The sequence below is a fragment of the Nyctibius grandis genome, chromosome 5 (assembly GCF_013368605.1).
Source record: "Nyctibius grandis isolate bNycGra1 chromosome 5, bNycGra1.pri, whole genome shotgun sequence".
NCBI lineage: Eukaryota > Metazoa > Chordata > Aves > Nyctibiiformes > Nyctibiidae > Nyctibius > Nyctibius grandis.
The window spans coordinates 55,136,512-55,155,620 of NC_090662.1; the positions used below are offsets into that span (position 1 = coordinate 55,136,512).

The 19,109-nt window shown below is 38.9% G+C and overlaps 1 protein-coding gene across 1 annotated transcript in view; it reads left to right on the top strand.

The window, feature by feature from the left end:
* The window catches only part of CFAP54 (cilia and flagella associated protein 54), a 123,303-nt gene extending 107,506 nt beyond the window's left edge, over positions 1-15,797 (top strand). Inside the window, 6 exon segments of the mRNA XM_068401872.1 lie at positions 1,220-1,428; positions 4,571-4,756; positions 9,564-9,670; positions 10,498-10,687; positions 12,032-12,109; positions 15,678-15,797. Of these exon segments, the coding sequence (XP_068257973.1) occupies positions 1,220-1,428; positions 4,571-4,756; positions 9,564-9,670; positions 10,498-10,687; positions 12,032-12,109; positions 15,678-15,797 (890 nt within the window).
* The last annotated feature ends 3,312 nt before the right edge of the window (positions 15,798-19,109 follow it).

The window sequence follows — 19,109 nt, forward strand, 5'->3', positions numbered from 1 at the left end:
ACTGCCATAGGTGAGATACTGTTCCTGGGGGCCAACAGGGTCAGATTGAAAGCCCATCATCTGAGATAGTCTCATTTTGAGTTCCTTTAAATTGTATACATGCAAAAAAATCTTCACTGAAATCAAGATTTATGTCAGTTTACAAGTGTTGTAAGTGAAGATATTATTACGTTTTTTCATAATTATTCATAAGCCTTCATGAATCCAGGAAAAGGATCCATCAAAACTTAATTGCTATTACTATATCTGAAGCATTTTTTAAAAATTCATAATCTATATTTATTTTTAGTTCTAGATACATCAGACTTAAGTTACAGCAGAAATAAATCTGTTCAGGTTGAGGGCTGTTTGTGAGAATTGAGTGTAGTGTAAATGGGAAGGCTGAGCATTATTGGATGTGTTTTGACTAAAACCCCAGATGTTATTATTGGTTTATTTCACTGTAAACAAAAGATGGTAACAGACAGGACCTTCCAAACAGACTAAGAATCCATTAATTTCAGGGCCCTAATATATGCATCCACATCTGATGGCCAGCTACTGTATATACAAGTGATGACCTGATAGGTGAGAACAGAACTAGATTGTACATATAGGTGCTGCCTAGAGTTAAAATTAGGAACTCTGAAAATAGTAATTTCAGAGAGGGTTGGGTTTTTTCCTTGCAGCACCAGATGAAAGTATTCTACTTCACCACAGAACTATAAGGACAGTAAGGTATCTACAAGTAGGTGTCAAAACGTGCATTTATGTCTCAGCTGTAGTTACCAATGATGGAGCCTAGGGAGTGACTCAGCTGATCAGCCACTAGCTGTCTAAATTAGGGTCTTAAGAGCTCTTAGAGTTTCTTTTGACTGTATTGAATAAATATGTGTTTATTCTAGTGGGTGCTTAGACATCTGGTGAACATACTGATGCTTACATATCTAAATTTAAGTACCTAAACCTCAAAACTGCACCTTTCATTTTATGCTACTTTATAATGTCCAGACAGAGCTTGTTTCATTATGAGATCTCCAGTGAAAAACCGCAATACAAATAGGATAACCTAGTAATTAATTTTTAAGGACCAGCAGTATAATTGTAGGAAATGCATTTATTTGAAGTTGAATTGATTTACATATTTTACTATATTTTTGAAATTTATGAATATTGAGTAGCTGTAGAAACTTTACTTTTTAATGGCAAATGATGATGTAATAAAAATCTCTTTTCAAAGCTGCCCCTAACTCAGGACCTCGATCATTCTCTGCAAGAGATGGACACCTTAGTTCTGTTTTTGACACAGGAATTGTTCTACGCATAGCAGAAATGCATTCCTTTCTTAAAAAACATTTGTCTGAATATTCAGTGTGTTGTCTTGAGAATGTCCCAGAAGAGCTATGTGATGTAGAATTGCCACTTGGTAGGCCAGCTGATTCTTTAAAGGTACTTATTTTCTTTCTGATGTTTCAAAAATATGTATTATACTTGCATTTCACTCATATTCTTGCTAGTTCCAATGGTGTTATTCTGAGAGCACTACAGAAGAATGAAATTCATTATGCAGAGGATCAGTGCAAAACCAAAATCCTGTGTAGGCAGTGAAGGACATAGTCAACAAATGAAAATATCCTTGTGTTATTCATTCCTGAAAAAATGTTCTCTATCCCATGCCCAGTGTATTTAGACCTTAGAAAGCAGAATGATATTTAAGAAGATTTCATTATTAGTTAATTAAGTTGGCTGTGTTATTTGGTAGGACTGAGGCTTTTAATCTTGTAGATCTCCATGTTTCATACCAAAAATGCCCTGTGCTTGCTTTGTAATTTTTATGTACAAGCCTCTATATTGTTAATTCAGTCTACAATAAAAACAAGATTCAAAAAAAATATTTAATTTATATTTTCTCAAAAGTTGTTGAAGGCCTTGTGTGGCAATTTTTTTCACTGATTATCAGCTGGCTAGAAAACCAGTCTTTTCAGATCTCTGGCTTGGAAACAGCCTATTTGATCTTTCAAATATCGGCAGCTCAGACTACATTACTCAGAGAAATCTTGAATTGGAATTCTGCAGTCTATGCTGACCATGGCATATGTATTCAATATTGAGTAGTAAAAAGTGTTTGAAGATTCAATGTAAAAATAATTGTCTTCATAGTTTCTCCATCCCACTTCTCACATTAATAATTATCCTAATACTAAAAAATTAAAATGACAGGTTGCTCTCTATGGTTTATTTTTTACCTCTTATGTTCAGTATTAGATGGAGACAGGGGAGCCTTGAGGAGTGAGCACTTGTTACCTTATAAAAATGAATTAAAATACTTTTGTGAAAGTAGCTCTTCTAGAGTTGGTGAACTTTCTGCAGTGTTGGACAGCATATCATTACTCTTTTCCTAACAAAGTGCTGACTGTGCCACTGAATAAATTGTAAATATATGGTATGTGACATTTATAACAGCCATCGTATATCAAAAATTATTTTACTCTGTCTGCTCTTCTTTTGACATAATTAGTATTACACTGTCCTAGAATAATAAGCTTCAGAGCTCACTGTCATGTTCATGACAGGTGCAAGCTGCATAATCATGTGTTAGCTTCACTGTTATAGACAGCTAACAAGCATAAAGCTCTTACATTTTTTAATTCTAAGCTTCATTGATTTTTATCACAACATTTTTAGAAGCTTTAACTATTCAGAAGGCTGCGTAAGTGATTTTAAAAAATGTTACTGTAATTTGATACTGGGATTTTTAACAGTACAAACAGATACTATTTTTGAAGGAATGATTTTTATATACAAGGTTGTTTTGCTTACATGTGTCTTTGTAATTCTGTTTTTGACTCTTGAAGTTTTTTTCAGCTCTGCTGAACAAAGCATCCAAATTACATTAAGGAAATGTCCTGGTTTGGCCTAAACATAATTAAAATTGTGTGCCCTGTTACGTTTTGCGTGCTAGTTTTTTATTCCACTCCATGATAGTATGTAGGATTGGAAACACTAAGACAGTTTGTTGTTTTCAGGCTTTTGAGAAAGTTGAATAGATAAATATTTATGTACGTAATTCAGCAACCCTCCAGTTTGACAAGAGCAGTTGCAATATCCTTCCTCAAAAAGATTCAATATGATGTAAATAATGAAAGATGAAGTTCAGTGAAAAAGAAAACATACCACACATTTTAAAAAGAAATATATATCGTAAAATGGACTTTTAAGAGGTCTAGTTCAGAGGAATGCCATAAATTAGGTTGTTCCCACATCCATATATGTGTTTCTCATAATTCTGTTCACTCCCCATGCTAGCAGGTTAGCATGTGATTCATTGCCAAAACTAAGTCTAAGATCCCGAATGTAGAAGATCCTTGTAGTAGGTGGGTGATCAATGCACACCTCATGGCATACCATGGGTTATGGCCACTGTAATCACTGCCTCAGAGTTTTAGAGTCTATGATGTGGCATGGATCATCCCCAGTTAATTGTCCCATGCCATACTGAAGGCATATCCATATGCTCGAATGCATGACTTGAGCGTGCATGACTTCATCTTTATCTTCACTTCTACCATATTTTGATGTGGGATGGGAACTGGTTTTATGAAGTAAGATGATGTCACTGTGAAAAATCCATCTTCTGCTCACCTGGATTTACTGACCTGTATTGGTCACGAGCTGTATTTTCTGAAAATAAAGTGGGTAAAATTCTCCAGTTTGTTTCAGCAATGAACATTCAAAATTAAAAAAAGAACTAACTCCCCAGGCAGCTGTTTTCAGTGTCCAGATTTTGGAATCAATGATGGAGACACTAACGACCTTTTCAAATAGCTTCAGCATTCCCCTCAAATGTCACAATTTGGCCTCCTCTGTGCTTTGCAGATCTGCATAACACTTTAAAAAGTAGAAATGGTATGGCACTATTCAGCCTTTAAATCAAATATTTTAGAATTTTAAAAAAGGCTTTTATTCATGAATGAATGTTGGTTGACAGTATTCCTCTGTTGCATCCCTGGTAAATGACAGCCAAACAGTAACTATTTGATGAATAGCCTGCTAATGTTCCATATATATTTTAGTAAATATGACATATGAAAATTCCTCACAAATTAAGTGACTGAATTTTCCATAGGTATCACCCTTTGTTAGTTGCTCAGCTAATGAGAAAACAAATAGGTAAACATGAATAAAGCCTTTGTCTAGCATTCAGATTACTATTTTAATTATCAATATGTACAGCAGACAAATTACTTTTTCAGCACTAAATTTTGTATGGTCATCATGTCAAATAATCTCTTTCAGCAAAAAGATAATGCCATAAGGAAGATAAGTCAAATGTAACAATCATTGTCACTGTAGGTGTCTCTAAGTCAGCCCAGAGGTCCTTTGCATTACCTTTAGAAATCTCTCATCATGCGAACTTTGAAAAGCCTTAACTTGGTAAAATGGACACCTTTTAAAATTACCCATTTATCTAAATAAGGATATATTTGTGCAGGAGTGAAAGTCATTCTGACTCTAGTAGACACTAGATTATAACAGATTTTGCATGTTACACTAGAAAAAATACAATTTAAAATTTTCATTTGTGTTTCAGATGTCTCTTGAAATGACTGAAATTACATCAAAGATGTCACATGTGAGAAGAGCTTCTCCAGTTTCTGTCATCACAGAAGCAGATAGTCAGACAGAGAGTAGGGCAGCAAATGCTTCAAATAAGGAAATTAACATTCAGTGGTACATTCCTTCTCTGGCAAAGCCATCAAACGATACTGAGACTAAGGTATAATTACACCAAAGCAGTTCCTTAGGTATTGGAACAAATTAAGTCTCATTTCCAATGAATATGTGTTCTGACTGATCAGCTTTTTACTGAATTACACATACGCTGATTGGCAAGCTGGACAGCAAGGAGCTATATATTTACTCTGCTACAAACCTGCTTTGCAGGACAAAACGAATGCCCTGACAGCTTTTTGGTGGCAGGCCAAGGAAAGACTTTGTTGACCATCTAGAGATTCCAGGCCATGTTGTATTCATGCCTTTGCAGGTCCTTATGTCTTAGAATCACAGAATCATAGAATGATTTGGGTTGGAAGGGACCTTTAAAGGTCATCTAGTCCAACCTCCCTGCAATGAGCAGGGACAGCTTCAACTAGATCAGGTTGCTCAGAGCCCCGTCCAACCTGACCTTGAATGTTTCCAGGGATGGGGCACCTACCACCTCTCTGGGCAACCTGTTCCAGTGTTTCATCACCCTCATTGTAAAAAAATTCTTGCTTATACCTAGTCTGAATCTACTCTCATTTAGTTTGTAACCATTACCCCCTTAACCATTACTACCACTACAAGCCCTGTTAAAAAGTCTGTCCCCATCTTTCTTATAAGCCCTCTTTAAGTACTGAAAGGCCACAATAAGGTCTCCCTGGAGCCTTCTCCAGGCTGAACAGCCCCAGCTTTCTCATCCTGTCTTCACAGGAGAGGTGCTTCAGCTCTCTGATCATTTTTATGGCCGTCCTCTCGTCCCGCTCCAACAGGTCCATGTGTTTCCTGTACTGAGGACCCCAGAGCTGGACACAGTACTCCAGGTGGGGTCTCATCAGAGCAGAGTAGAGGGGGAGAAATACCTCCATTGACCTGATGGACATGCTTCTTTTGATACAGTCAGGAATACAGTTGGCTTTCTGGGCTGCAAGCGCACATTGTTGGTCCATGTCCAGCCTTTCATCCACCAGTACCCCTAAGTCCTTCTCCGCAGGGCTGCTCTCAATCCCGTCAACCCCCGGTCTGTACTGATATAGGGGATTGTCCCGATCCAGGTGCAGGATCTTGTACTTGGCTTTGTAGAACCTCAAGAGTTTCACATGGGGTCACTTCTTGAGCTTCTTAACTGTTAAGTTTGATTAGAGTTGACCAAAACATTCAAACAATACTGTTTGGTGGGAGGCTGTCGGAAAAGCAAAGATACACATATACAGGGAAAATAGGATCTTGTAAACCTCATTTCCCTAAGAAATCAGACTAAACATGAAAGATGAAAGAGACTGGAGGGTTGCAGGAAAGCAAGAGACTAGGACATGGGATTTGTTTTATTTTTAAACAAGAGAACAGCATGTAGGTAAAATTTCTGCTACTGAAAGAGAAATCCATGATCTTCAAACTTTTTGGCATAGCAGATCAGTGTCAAAATTTCTACTAGACCCTTTTCATCTCTATTAGTAAGATGATAGAAGCCCTGTGAAGTTAGTGCAAACAATGTACTTTTCAATACAGTTTTGCAGGTTACTTTAGCAGGACCTTACAGATCATTAGAGATCCAGAGACAACTCACACAGAATCACAGAATCACAGAATGTTAGGGATTGGAAGGGACCTCGAAAGATCATCTAGTCCAATCCCCCTGCCGGAGCAGGATTACCTAGACCATATCACACAGGAACGCGTCCAGGCGGGTTCTGAATGTCTCCAGAGAAGGAGACTCCACAACCTCTCTGGGCAGCCTGTTCCAGTGTTCGGTCACCCTCACCGTAAAGAAGTTTTTCCTCATATTTATGTGGAACCTCCTGTGTTCCAGCTTGCACCCATTTCCCCTTGTCCTGTCAAGGGATGTCACTGAGAAGAGCCTGGCTCCATCCTCATGACACTTGCCCTTTACATATTTATAAACATTAATGAGGTCACCCCTCAGTCTCCTCTTCTCCAAGCTAAAGAGACCCAGCTCCCTCAGCCTCTCCTCATAAGGGAGATGTTCCACTCCCTTAATCATCTTCGTGGCTCTGCGCTGGACTCTCTCTAGCAGTTCACTGTCCTTCTTGAACTGAGGGGCCCAGAACTGGACACAATATTCCAGATGCGGTCTCACCAGGGCAGAGTAGAGGGGGAGGAGAACCTCTCTTGACCTGCTAACCACACCCCTTCTAATACACCCCAGGATGCCATTGGCCTTCCCGGCCACAAGGGCACACTGCTGGCTCATGGTCATCCTGTTGTCCACCAGGACCCCCAGGTCCCTTTCCCCTATGCTGCTCTCCAACAGGTCTGTCCCCAACTTGTACTCATACATGGGGTTGTTCTTGCCCAGATGCATGACTCTACACTTGCCCTTGTTATATTTCATTAAGTTTCTCCCTGCCCAACTCTCCAGCCTGTCCAGGTCCCTCTGAATGGCTGCGCAGCCTTCCGGCGCGTCAGCCACTCCTCCCAGTTTTGTGTCATCAGCGAACTTGCTGACAGTGCACTCTGTTCCCTCATCCAAGTCATTAATGAATATATTGAATAGAACTGGTCCCAGTACCGACCCGTGAGGGACTCCGCTAGACACAGGCCTCCAACTGGACTCTGTCCCATTGACCACCACTCTCTGGCTTCTTTCCTTCAGCCAGTTCACAATCCACCTCACTACCCGATCATCCAGACCACACTTCCTCAGTTTAGCTGCGAGGATGCTGTGGGAGACCGTGTCAAACACTTTACTGAAATCAAGATAGACCACATCCACAGCTTTACCATCATCTATCCACCGGGTTATGTCCTCATAAAAGGCTATCAAGTTGGTTAAGCATGACTTCCCCTTGGTGAAGCCATGTTGACTGCCCCTAATGATCCCCCTATCCTTGATGTGCCTAGAGACAGCACCAAGAACAAGTTGTTCCATCACCTTTCCGGGGATGGAGGTGAGGCTGACCGGTCTATAGTTACCCGGGTCCTCCTTCTTGCCCTTTTTGAAGACTGGAGTGACATTCGCTTTCCTCCAGTCCTCAGGCACCTCTCCCGTTGCCCACGACTTAGCAAAGATGATGGAGAGTGGCCTAGCAATGACTTCCGCCAGCTCCCTCAGCACCCGCGGGTGCATCCCATCAGGGCCCATGGATTTATGGACGTCCAGGTTGCTTAATTGGTCCCTGACCCAGCCCTCATCAACCAAGACAGATTCCTCTTCTATCCTGACTTCTTCTGGGGCCTCAGGGGTCCGGGGCTCCTCAGGACAGCCTCCAGCAGTATAGACAGAGGCAAAGAAGGCATTCAGTAACTCCGCCTTCTTTTTATCCTCTGTCTCCAGGGCCCCCACCTCATTCATCAGTGGGCCTACATTGCCTCTAGTGTTGGCTTTACCTGCAATGTATTTGAAGAAGCCCTTTCTGTTGTCCTTGACCTCTCTTGCAAGGTTTAATTCCAAGGAGGCCTTAGCTTTCCTAGTTGCCTCCCTACATCCTCTGACAACAGACTTATATTCCTCCCAAGTGGCCAGCCCCTCCTTCCATGATCTGTACACCCTCTTCTTCCACTTGAGTTTGCCCAGCAGTTCCCTGTTTAACCATGCAGGTCTCCTGGTACCCTTCCTTGACTTCCTACCTGTTGGGATGCTCTGATCTTGAGCTCGGAAGAAGCAGTCCTTGAATGCTAACCAACTATCTTGGGCCCCCTTACCTTCTAGTACCCTGTCCCATGGGATTTCCCCTAGCAATTGCTTGAAAAGGCCAAAGTTGGCCCTCCTGAAGTTCAGGGTTGTGATTCTGCTAGCTATTCTGTTCCTGCCACATGAGATCCTGAACTCTACCATCTCATGGTCACTACAACCAAGGCTGCCCTCAACCTTCACCTCTTCAACCAGACCCTCCTTGTTAGTGAGGATAAGATCCAGCAGCACTCCTCTCCTAGTTGGCTCATCCACCATTTGCATCAGAAAGTTATCATCAATGCACTGGGGGAACCTCTTGGACTGAGGATGGCTGGCTGAGTAGGCCTCCCAGCAAATATCAGGGTAGTTGAAATCCCCCACAACAACCAGGCCCTGTAACTGTGAGACTGCTCTCAGCTGCCTGTAGAAGGCCTCATCACCCTCCTCATCCTGATCCGGTGGCCTGTAATAGACACCCACAACAGTATCACCCCTGCCAGCCTGCCCCTTAATTCGCACCCACAAACTCTCAACTCGCTCCTGATCCGCCCCTGGACAGCTCTTGAAAATGACTAATATATGAATACCATATTCTTGACAGTCTCCATGTAGTCAAAATATTCAGCTACCACTAGGAAGCATATTTTCAATCACAATAGCAAATTAATTCAGTGAAAGATGAGAGCATTCTATTTCATTTTCTTGTGCTCTTATATTGATACAGCTTTATTAGAGTGGTGAGTTATATGCACTTCATGAATTTGAACCTAGTATGATGACAGCCATGCACAACGCCGTAGAGCAAATGTAAATAATTACATAGAGCCTTTGGAAATTCAGTAAAAGCTCTCTGTTCAGCCCACCTGAAGTTGGACCTTTGGACATGAGCATAAGTGGGATTGATTGACGAGGATCAGGACAAGACTAGGATTTTGGTGGTGACTCTATAGGGTATAACTAATTTACAAACTCATATAAATTCTATCCATAATTAAATTGTTTTAACACCTATAAAAACTGAATAGAGTACAAATTCATACGAAGTGACATTCCTCCGTTTTTTGAAAGTCAGTTATCTAAGTCTTCTTCAGTACACTGTATTTGATAGTTGTTATAATCTAGTATTACTGAAATGGCTCAGGTCTACTATACCATACTACATTATAGCTTACCTATTCCATATCTTTTACAGGTTTTGCTGCTTTATGCTTACAATACAAAGCCTATCAAGATTAGCAACATGAAGATTTTCCGTTCAACGTCTATGTTTTCAGGCTACTTGTGGATTCCCTTAGCTAGGTAAATAATCACTGACTTTATCCTGTTATTTCATGCTATATTAAAGATCAGTCAACCATTTAGGATGAAAGAAAATAAAGTACAAAATATCAAAGAGCTGTAAGTCTTTAAAAGCATACATTTTCACTTTTCAGAGATTTTTCACTCTAAAAACTGTAAGATGTTTTACACAGTGTTAAACCCATCCAAACATATGCCTTTTCAGTACATTAGCATTTTAGTTTTGATTCTTAAAGTACTGAGTAACAGTTAGTTACACTGGCATAGCAACATAAGAAAACACTAGCAAATCTAAGAAGCAGTCCCAGCAGTTATTCTGATTCTCTCACTGGATCAGCTACTTTCTCCATCCCATATTACAGCTCTGAGCATGCAATATTTTTTCTCAGGTGTAGCCCCAGACTTAGCCCTTCATTTTACATCCTATGGCACTTTTCATTATTTCTTCCTTGTCATTCATCTAGCCCCAGAATTTTTGGAACTGCTGAGCAGGTGGCAGGGAAGGACTAACGGGCCAAGAAGAGTTGCAGCCCTTGCCACCTAGGTTGTCAGCCCACCTTGTGCTGGTTGGATGAGAAAACCTTTTCTTAGAGAAGTATACTTAAAATACTTCTTACCATCTTTAATGCAAAAAGTGAATGCATTCCATATTTCCACTTTCTTTAATGGAAAACTTCTTTTTATAAAATTATGAGATCACTCTTGAAATGAAAGAAAATGTAGAACCTAATCAATATGTAATAAAAGCTAGATCGGTTTAATTATAACATGGAAACAACAAATATTGTTGTTTTATAACATCAATAATGAAAAATCTTGTGTTTCAGAGTTATTTCTTTGTGGGAGAAATTATCTAATCTGAAGCAGGAAGTTGAAATGTTGATGCAAAGTTCTAAAAGCTTGTCTTCAGCTTCAGAACCTACAAGTTTTCTTGAACAAAGTGAAACCTTGAAAATAATTCATTCAAAAAAACCCAAAATGAATGTTGCAAAAGTGCATCTTGATGAAAAAACAGAAGTAAGTGAAAACAGTTCTGCTCTTAAACATGTCTGACAGTCTTTTATTTAAGATGTCTGTTTTGAGGAAATAAATGACAGGTAACTTGGAAGGCAGACATAAAAGATAAAAGTTCCCTCACCTCTTGCAAGAAATGTTGAAATATTTTCACTTTTCACTTAATATTCAACTTTTTATTTTCCTTATATATTGCTTATCACTTTACAGAAATATAAGGCATCTTCAACCTTCCACTTGAAAATAAAGGATATATGTTCAGGTCCATAGATTTGAAGATTGATGCCTAATTTACAGTAATCTACATCTGAAAATGCTTGGCATAGTGTTAAATTAGCATGGCGATCAACCCAAAAGTGCTTTTTAAAAATCAGTTACACATCTTCAATGCAAAATGGGCACTGATGATTTCTGAAATAAGAACCTTCTAATAACATTATTGAGAGAGGACTAAAACTGGCAGTGAATTTATTTTCATTTTCTCTACACCACCTTCCTCTTTTCATTAGCAAGGCTGAATATGGTCCGCAACCAAGTAACTCCCCCCCACACACACACAAAAGAGGTAATTTCAGAATTTTCCATGTGGTCTGTTTGAGATAATGTCATTGGAATAGAATGTTGCCACAGCATAACTGCTGCTTGATAAATGCCAAGGCAAAACAGACGTTTATTTTCAAAGTGGGAGACATTTATCATGTGACAGGATTCTCTTTATATCTATTATATGAAATGATTAATGATGTAGAGGCTGTCATTTTGTCTGATGGATGCTGTGAAACAGTGACAATTGTGCACTGTGCCATTATTACGAGGCTGTATTTTGGCCAGCTTGGACAACAAATGATGTTCTGGCCAATCACAGTGTTTTCAGGAGGGTAGACAGAGCTGTCCTTTAGTGGGTGTTTCTGATTACCTGAAGGGTTTTGCTCAAACTTTCATTAATATATGTCAGTAATTGGAAAAAACAATGTTTAGAATACTAATAGGATTAACATGCCATGCATTATACATGTATAAATATAATCTTGTCAGAGTGTTTGTTTAGAATGTTTTCCTCAAACACGTACCAAAAGTACGCTCGCTCACTGGATTTAACACCTGAGCAAGGGGCAATTTTGCCTCAGTAGAAACTGCAAGGCTTAGACACTTGTATTTGTACAACAAACAATTATTTGTGTTGCAGAAAATTTATATTCATCAGCTACAGTTTATTTTGCTGTGAATTCAACTAGAATAACCTAAAACTTGATTGTTCTGAAAAAATTTGTAAAGCCAAGCCATCTGGTAGCTTATCAGAGGAGACTGATAGTACAGCATTAGTTTTTTCTTGTTTTATACCATTAGGAAATGGCTAAAAGGTGTTTATCTGAAGTCAAAGCACTGCTGTCTGTTGTTCCAGCCCTGTCCTTGCCATTAACTGAGGTACGCTGTTCTCATTAATAGTAAAAACCTGTTTTCTAAAAGAAAATAGTTGTTCAGTTAAACTGAAACATGGATTATACCACAAAGTATCTTCCTATTTTTTTCTCATACATTTGTTGGGCTTTCTGTTTGGGTTTTATTTTTTCATCTCTACAAATAAAATACCAATGTGCATGATTACAAACTCTGAATATCTTCACTGTTCTTTAGAGTCATCTTTTTATACATACAAAAATGTATTAAAAAGTAGTCTCACTCACAATGGGTTCATCTGGTTTATTCACCATTCTCTGGTCATTGTTTACGCCGACTCCAGTGAATTGCCGTGATGCAATTGCCAAATGCAATTTCCTTCCCTCCCCTCCCTGTGTTTTTACAGTTATTCAAGCTTTTCTTCTATTTTCTTTAACTTTCTCTGCCTTGCCTATGACATGCCCTTGGAGACAGCACGCTATTTTTTTGTCCATGCTGTTGTATTCATCTTGTTACTCAGTTGTAGTCAATATCCCAGAGGAGACTATGGGAACTGGCCGAGAGCGAGCAGCAGCATTCAGTGTTCTCAGCCACCCTAGGGGGACCAGGAGAGGACCACAGCTGCCAGGGCTCAAGGAACTCCAAGGAAGATTTTGGAATCCACCGTAACATATCAACCCCCTACTAATCAGCAAATATCTTGCTTGTAATTGTTCACAATGGAATGATAATGTATAAGGCATCCACTGTACTCTTCTTTTCCAGTCAGGTAGCTCTTCCTAGGAGAAAAGCATCATGAGTTTTATCTGGGAACAGTTTGGCTGGTAGCCTATTATAGAAGAGAGACTCTGTAATGCTGTCCTGTGCATCCTGCAGTCTGGTACCTAGGAGTATATACTTCCCTTTTACACATATTGCACCATTCAATATCTTTATAGATGATCTAGATGTAGGGATTGAGTGCACCCTCAGCAAATTTGCAGATGACACCAAGCTGGGTGGGAGTGTCGATCTGCTGGAGGGTAGGAAGGCCCTACAGAGGGATCTGGACAGGTTAGATAGATGGGCCAAGACCAACGGCATGAGGTTCAACAAGAACAAGTGCCGGGTCTTACACTTGGGCCACAACAACCCATGCAGCGCTACAGGCTGGGGGAAGAGTGGTTAGAAAGTAGCCCAGAGGAAAGAGACCTGGGGGTGCTGATCGACAGCTGGCTAAACATGAGCCAGCAGTGTGCCCAGGTGGCCAAGAAGGCCAATGGCATCCTGGCCTCTATTAGGAATAGTGTAGCCAGCCGGTCTAGGGAAGTGATCGTCCCTCTGTACTCGGCACTGGTGAGGCCACACCTTGAGTACTGTGTCCAGTTCTGGGCCCCGCACTTCAAGAAAGATGTTGAGGTGTTGGAGCGAGTCCAGAGGAGGGCGACCAAGCTGGTGAAGGGTCTGGAGGGTCTGACCTACGAGGAATGGCTGAGGGAGCTGGGGTTGTTTAGCCTGGAGAAGAGGAGGCTCAGAGGTGACCTTATTGCAGTCTACAACTACCTGAAGGGAGGTTGTAGTGAAGTGGGAGTCGGCCTCTTCTCCCGGGCAACTAGCGATAGGACAAGAGGGCACAGCCTCAAGCTGCGCCAGGGGAGGTTCAGGTTGGACATCAGGAAGAATTTCTTTTCAGAAAGGGTTATTAGACATTGGAATGGGCTGCCCAGGGAGGTGGTGGAGTCACCATCTCTGGATGTGTTTAAGAAAAGACTGGACATGGCACTTAGTGCCATGATCTAGTTGACAGGGTGGTGTCAGGGCAACGGTTGGACTCGATGATCCCTGAGGTCTCTTCCAACCTGGTTGATTCTGTGATTCTGTGATTCTTGCCACCCCTTATCATCCATCCTGAAGGTCTCTCCCAAATGACTCCCAGATCTTCATATCACTCAGTCTGGATTTATCAATGCATCAAAATCCATAGACATTCATTCTGCAAAGCTATACTTTTCACAGTCCCACTGAAATATCTTCCATGGTAGAGAGATGCCTAGGGAAATATCCATAGGAAAATATTCCATGACAGATACCTAGGAGATATCCATAGCAAAATATTCCATATCTTCCATGGCAGAGAGGCTTGACAGACACCTAGGGAAAGGTACAGCTGAGCTTTCATAGTATCATGTGGACTTCCTGGACCTGTTTTAAATTCTTGTGAATCCTTCTTCACTTTGCCTGTTTTGATTCGTGGGTCAATGATGAAAGTGAGTGAGCAGATTTAGTGGTGTCCTTCCAGTAAGAATATGATGTTAACTGCTCTGTTTTATCCTGGCTAAATGCCACAACAAGCTACAACATTTCAACAGGTGGAACAATGGGCTTTTCATCACAAAGTTTCAGATAGAGGCTTCAAACTAAGATACTATTAGATACGGAAGATTTGGTTGAGCAAGTGAAGCCTAATCCTTTAAGATGCTGAGTATCTTCATTCTTCTCTGAAGCCAACAGAACTTGTAGTGTGTTCAGCTGTTCATTATGTATAGCATATTTCTAAGTAGCATTTTCAAACTTTCAAATAAGTTGTATGTGTGCCTTACCCAGTCTTCTTGGCTACAGATGGAAAGCTCAGAGTGGGATGATATATACCATAGGGCAGTACATTCCGTTTGGTTTTGAGCATCCAGGAGAACGCAGCAGATACATTGCTTATATACAGTTTTACATCATTTTCCCCACCACACACTTCTTGCTTTCTTCTTATGAATTAATTAGACAAAGTCAGTTCTAATTTGTGGTATTTGTTTTCTCATTCTCTGAGATGTCATACTTTTAACTCCTATCATGTTTCCAGCTTCTCTTCTTTGATTCTCTTTTTTGCTGTTCATGTGTCTTATGGTGCTTTTGATTCAGCAGTGAATTATATTTCTAAGTGGAAAAAGTGCATTTTTTTTTTAATTATTCACTTAAAACTATTTGATTGTTCATGTTTTAAGAATAAAAATTGACCAGATGGTTTGTTTTTAAAGCTATTTCATGAATAGCTATGTTCTTGAGGGAGATAATAAAGCATAGTGTTTGGGAGTTCCACTCTTGAAAGTAAATTTATAAATAAAAAACTTGCATTAAAAATTAATCTCCCTAGACAGCCTGTTCCAAGCTTCTCTTCCTTTAGTTATTTTTTAATATCTAAATCAGCTAAACAGTTCTCTCCATGTCCAATGGACATACAAACCAGCTTATCATTGCCTTCTGTTTCATCTTTTACAGTTAGCTCAATTCTTTCAAATTCTCATCTTACGAAAAGCCTTCCAAATTACTCATCAGTCCTGATGCTCTTGTCTGATATCTTCATTTCACTTACAGATGATCAGGATAAACTTTGTGAGCAAGACTGTTCATAGAAATTTCCTCCCCTTAATCCTGTTTTACTAGTTTCCTGCAGGAGATGTCATTAACCACAAATTTATACGGAGGCAATGAATACTTCTAACTTATTCATTGGTTGTAGGTCAAAAATCTGGCTTTAATATGGCATTATTTGTATATATGTACTTTTTGGTACCTAGAAGCTTCATAAAGTTATTTATTTGGTATTTTTTTCCTGTTTTTTCAGATCCCATTTGATGTTACTTTGCAATCAATAGCAAGTTTGGAAGATATGTTTGATCCTGCCAAAGGATGTATAATAACTGAAGAAAGTCTTTTCAATTGGATCATTTCTCTGTTTCACTAAATTCTATTTTTGCAATAACTTAATCAGTTGCTGAGTGCTATAGATTTAGACTTTAAGTTCTGCTGTTAATGAAACAACCTCATTAATCACACCAAGATTTGGCTCCTAATGTGTTTTTCTAATTTTCCTTTTTAGCTTATTTCTAATTCTTTAAAAATTAATGGGTTTTAAAATTAAAATACATTTTTAGGAATTAAATGTATTAAAATCAGTTTCGTAATAAGAGGATTAAAAATTTGATTTATTCAATCATCTATAAGTGAGTTTCTTGGGAGTTTTCTAGCTTTTCAGTAATTTCTTATTGTTTAGAAAAGCTGAATAGCCTTGTAGCCTTCTAGCATCCGCTAACAGATACTGCTTTTTCCCTGAAGTTTTATTCTCACCAGTAATTTTTTAATTGCTTTTGCAATCAAAAGTTGGTTTTATTTCTGAGGTTGAGAATTTTTTTTTGGCCTAAAATAATCACTGAGTTTGTTCTTTTACACACTGTTTGGAAACGAGCATTTCAGACTTTTCTATCTTTTGCTAAAGAAAAACACATCACAGGTTGGTGAGGATAAAAATGCATTCAAATGTCTCCATAATTTCAAAGCATTTGTGTGAAAAAAAAGCCAGTTTAAAAAATAAAATGGTACTATATAGAACATTTTTGGGCATCATTCTAAAATGCTAACAAAACCTCTATTTATGTTCTCAGTGTTGTAAATATTATTTTAAAGTGCTGAAGAAACCCTAATGAGTCCTAACAACAGCCACCTGAGGAAATATGCTTGTCCAGTGTTAGAGATGAGGAATTTGACACAAAAAAGTTAGTTGAACAAGGCTGCACGGGAGAGTGCAGTAAGATTGAGGACTGAGAGCTCATGGCCCTTTGTTTTTGCTCACATCACAAAGCCAGGCACTTTGCTAGTTACAATAATTTGTTTGCAACAAACAGCAAAACACCCAGGATGTTTGGGCAGGAGCCCTGTGAGACTTGTCCTATCCCTCACTGTGCTTCTCTGTAGCAATGAACATTCAGGACTAACAGTTACCATTCCTGGTTCAGTTTCAGTGAAAAATAAACAATTGGGTTGAAATGCCAGCGCCTTTCGCTTCAGTCAGGCTCTCCCTGTGCTGTAGTCCTGTGATAAAATGATTAAATATTTTGAGCTATTTGGAAATTGCAGATTTATCTTGGCTTGTGCTTTTCAGAGAAATGTTACCTGGTTGAGTGAAGTTTCTTTTATGGAGGGAGAAAGAGAGAGAGGTAAAAGATTCAGCATAATAAGTATCAGTAACGGGAAGAAATGGGGTGAGGTTTTCTGCTGGTTTTCTTTATTCGTGTAAAAGAAAGAAGACTGGATGTATTTGCATTATGTGCAGCTTTTTTAAAAGTTGTGCTATTTTTTATTTTGTGTAGCCCTTTCTTGAATGCTGTAGGTAGTAGGAAAATTAGAAGGATTATGATACAATGATAAAAAGAAAGTAAAAACTGAGTAATTGATAGGGAAAGTATTTTAAAGTTGAGTTAGAATGGTTATTTAACTCAACTGCCTAACAGCCAGTTTGGAGGAGACATTCTTTAGCATTATTCTTTCAATTAAACGAATTTATTGTTCTGAAGTTCTTCAAAAAGCAGGATAGATAGATAGAAATTGACATTACTCATTTTTCTTTTACAAGGAACAAGTAGAAAATTGCAGCTTTTTTTTTTGAAAAGCTATTCAGTCTTTTTTTGCACTTTGTAAAAAGTATAAAACATTTCTTTTTCTTTTTTGGGGTCACCTTGAGGATTATCATAGGATTTTTGTGCAGCTTAATTAATATTTGTAAAACACTCTATAGCATCAGGTGAAAATGGAAGCAAAGTTCTATTACAGACGAGGTGTTTCTTCAGTGCTGCTAGACTGGACCTTGTTATAATTCTTGTACTTGAAAGAGAAATATTAAATAAAATGCTTTACATATGCATTTAAAATATGTTACACTTTCTAAGATATTTTTGTTGAAACAAAAATATTATCCTACCATCTCCTTTAACACAGCATAGGAAAATAACAACATTGAAACGTTGACCTCGCTGTATCCATAGCAGCAGATTTCACTCTCATAAACACAGGATTAAGTATTCAATGCAGGTTTCAGAAGAAAATATTGGAGAAAACATTTTTTCGCTTAGCATATAATTAAACTCTTCAGTTAAAGTCTGCTTGTAAGGAAGAAAGCTCGTATCTAAATGTCTCCAGTAATTGCACAGAAAAAAAGTGTAAAGCTAATTGCAAAGTAAATTGCTTCTTGTTTTATGTATTATAGTAGTTTGGGTGCGTTTTTCCTTACCATTGAATGCAGACTAAAGCTTTCAATATGTGAGACTAGAACAAATCCGTGCCAGCACCATGCTCAATTAAATTTCTATTGAATACTTGTCTGTGTCACCGTCTCCAAAATTAAAAAGGAAGAGGGGAAAGGCACCCTCTTTGATTTCACAGTCTGAAGTGTAAGGGAGGGCCCTCCTGCGATGTGGAAGTTGGCTCCGTGATCTGCCCACTACAACAACACTGAAGGGCTACTTATTGCCATGACGGCTTTGAACCACTGCCATGTTTACCAGTTCTTTTCAAATTTTAACTGAAATATTTCTCCTTTCCACATCCGTGAAAGGAATGGATAGTGTTTCCCTATGTGATAAGTTGTGAGACAGGTCAAGGGAAGAGAAAGAGAGCGAGCACTGTGGGGACAAACTGAAAGGATTCTGAGATGAACAACATCTTATCTTCAGTGCATCCCCTGGATGAGGGACAAGAAGGATCCTACAGGGAACTAAAGAAAAGTAAAAAGAGTTTTGTGTTTTTTTTTTTTTATTCCTTTGGTATTGTCTGTTCTGTGAACTGAATGAAGTAAGCGTCCTGAGAACAAAAACAGCTTCCAGCCCTGTAATTAATAACTGCATAATCAAGAATGTGCTGGGGCTCAAATTGAAATTGAAGAGGGAGCTTAACATTGACAGGTCTGAATGCGTTTTAGAATACTTCATTTTTCAAATACTGTTTCAATATAGTTTAAAGTTATATTGCTGCCTTGATAGAGACTTGTATATTCAAGGCATTCACAGGATTTGTCTCATGCCTACAAATACATAGCAACCTGAAATTATGTCTGGTTAAATTAATTTTATGATGTGGAAATTAGTAATTTCACACAGATTTATTCAATTATATGTGACTGTTTTTTAAATTCCACTACAGCTCCAATTCATGCTCATTTTTTGTTTGGCCTAAGTATTTATCCAGTTTTTGGATGACATCAATTTAACAAAATAATCCTAGTAAT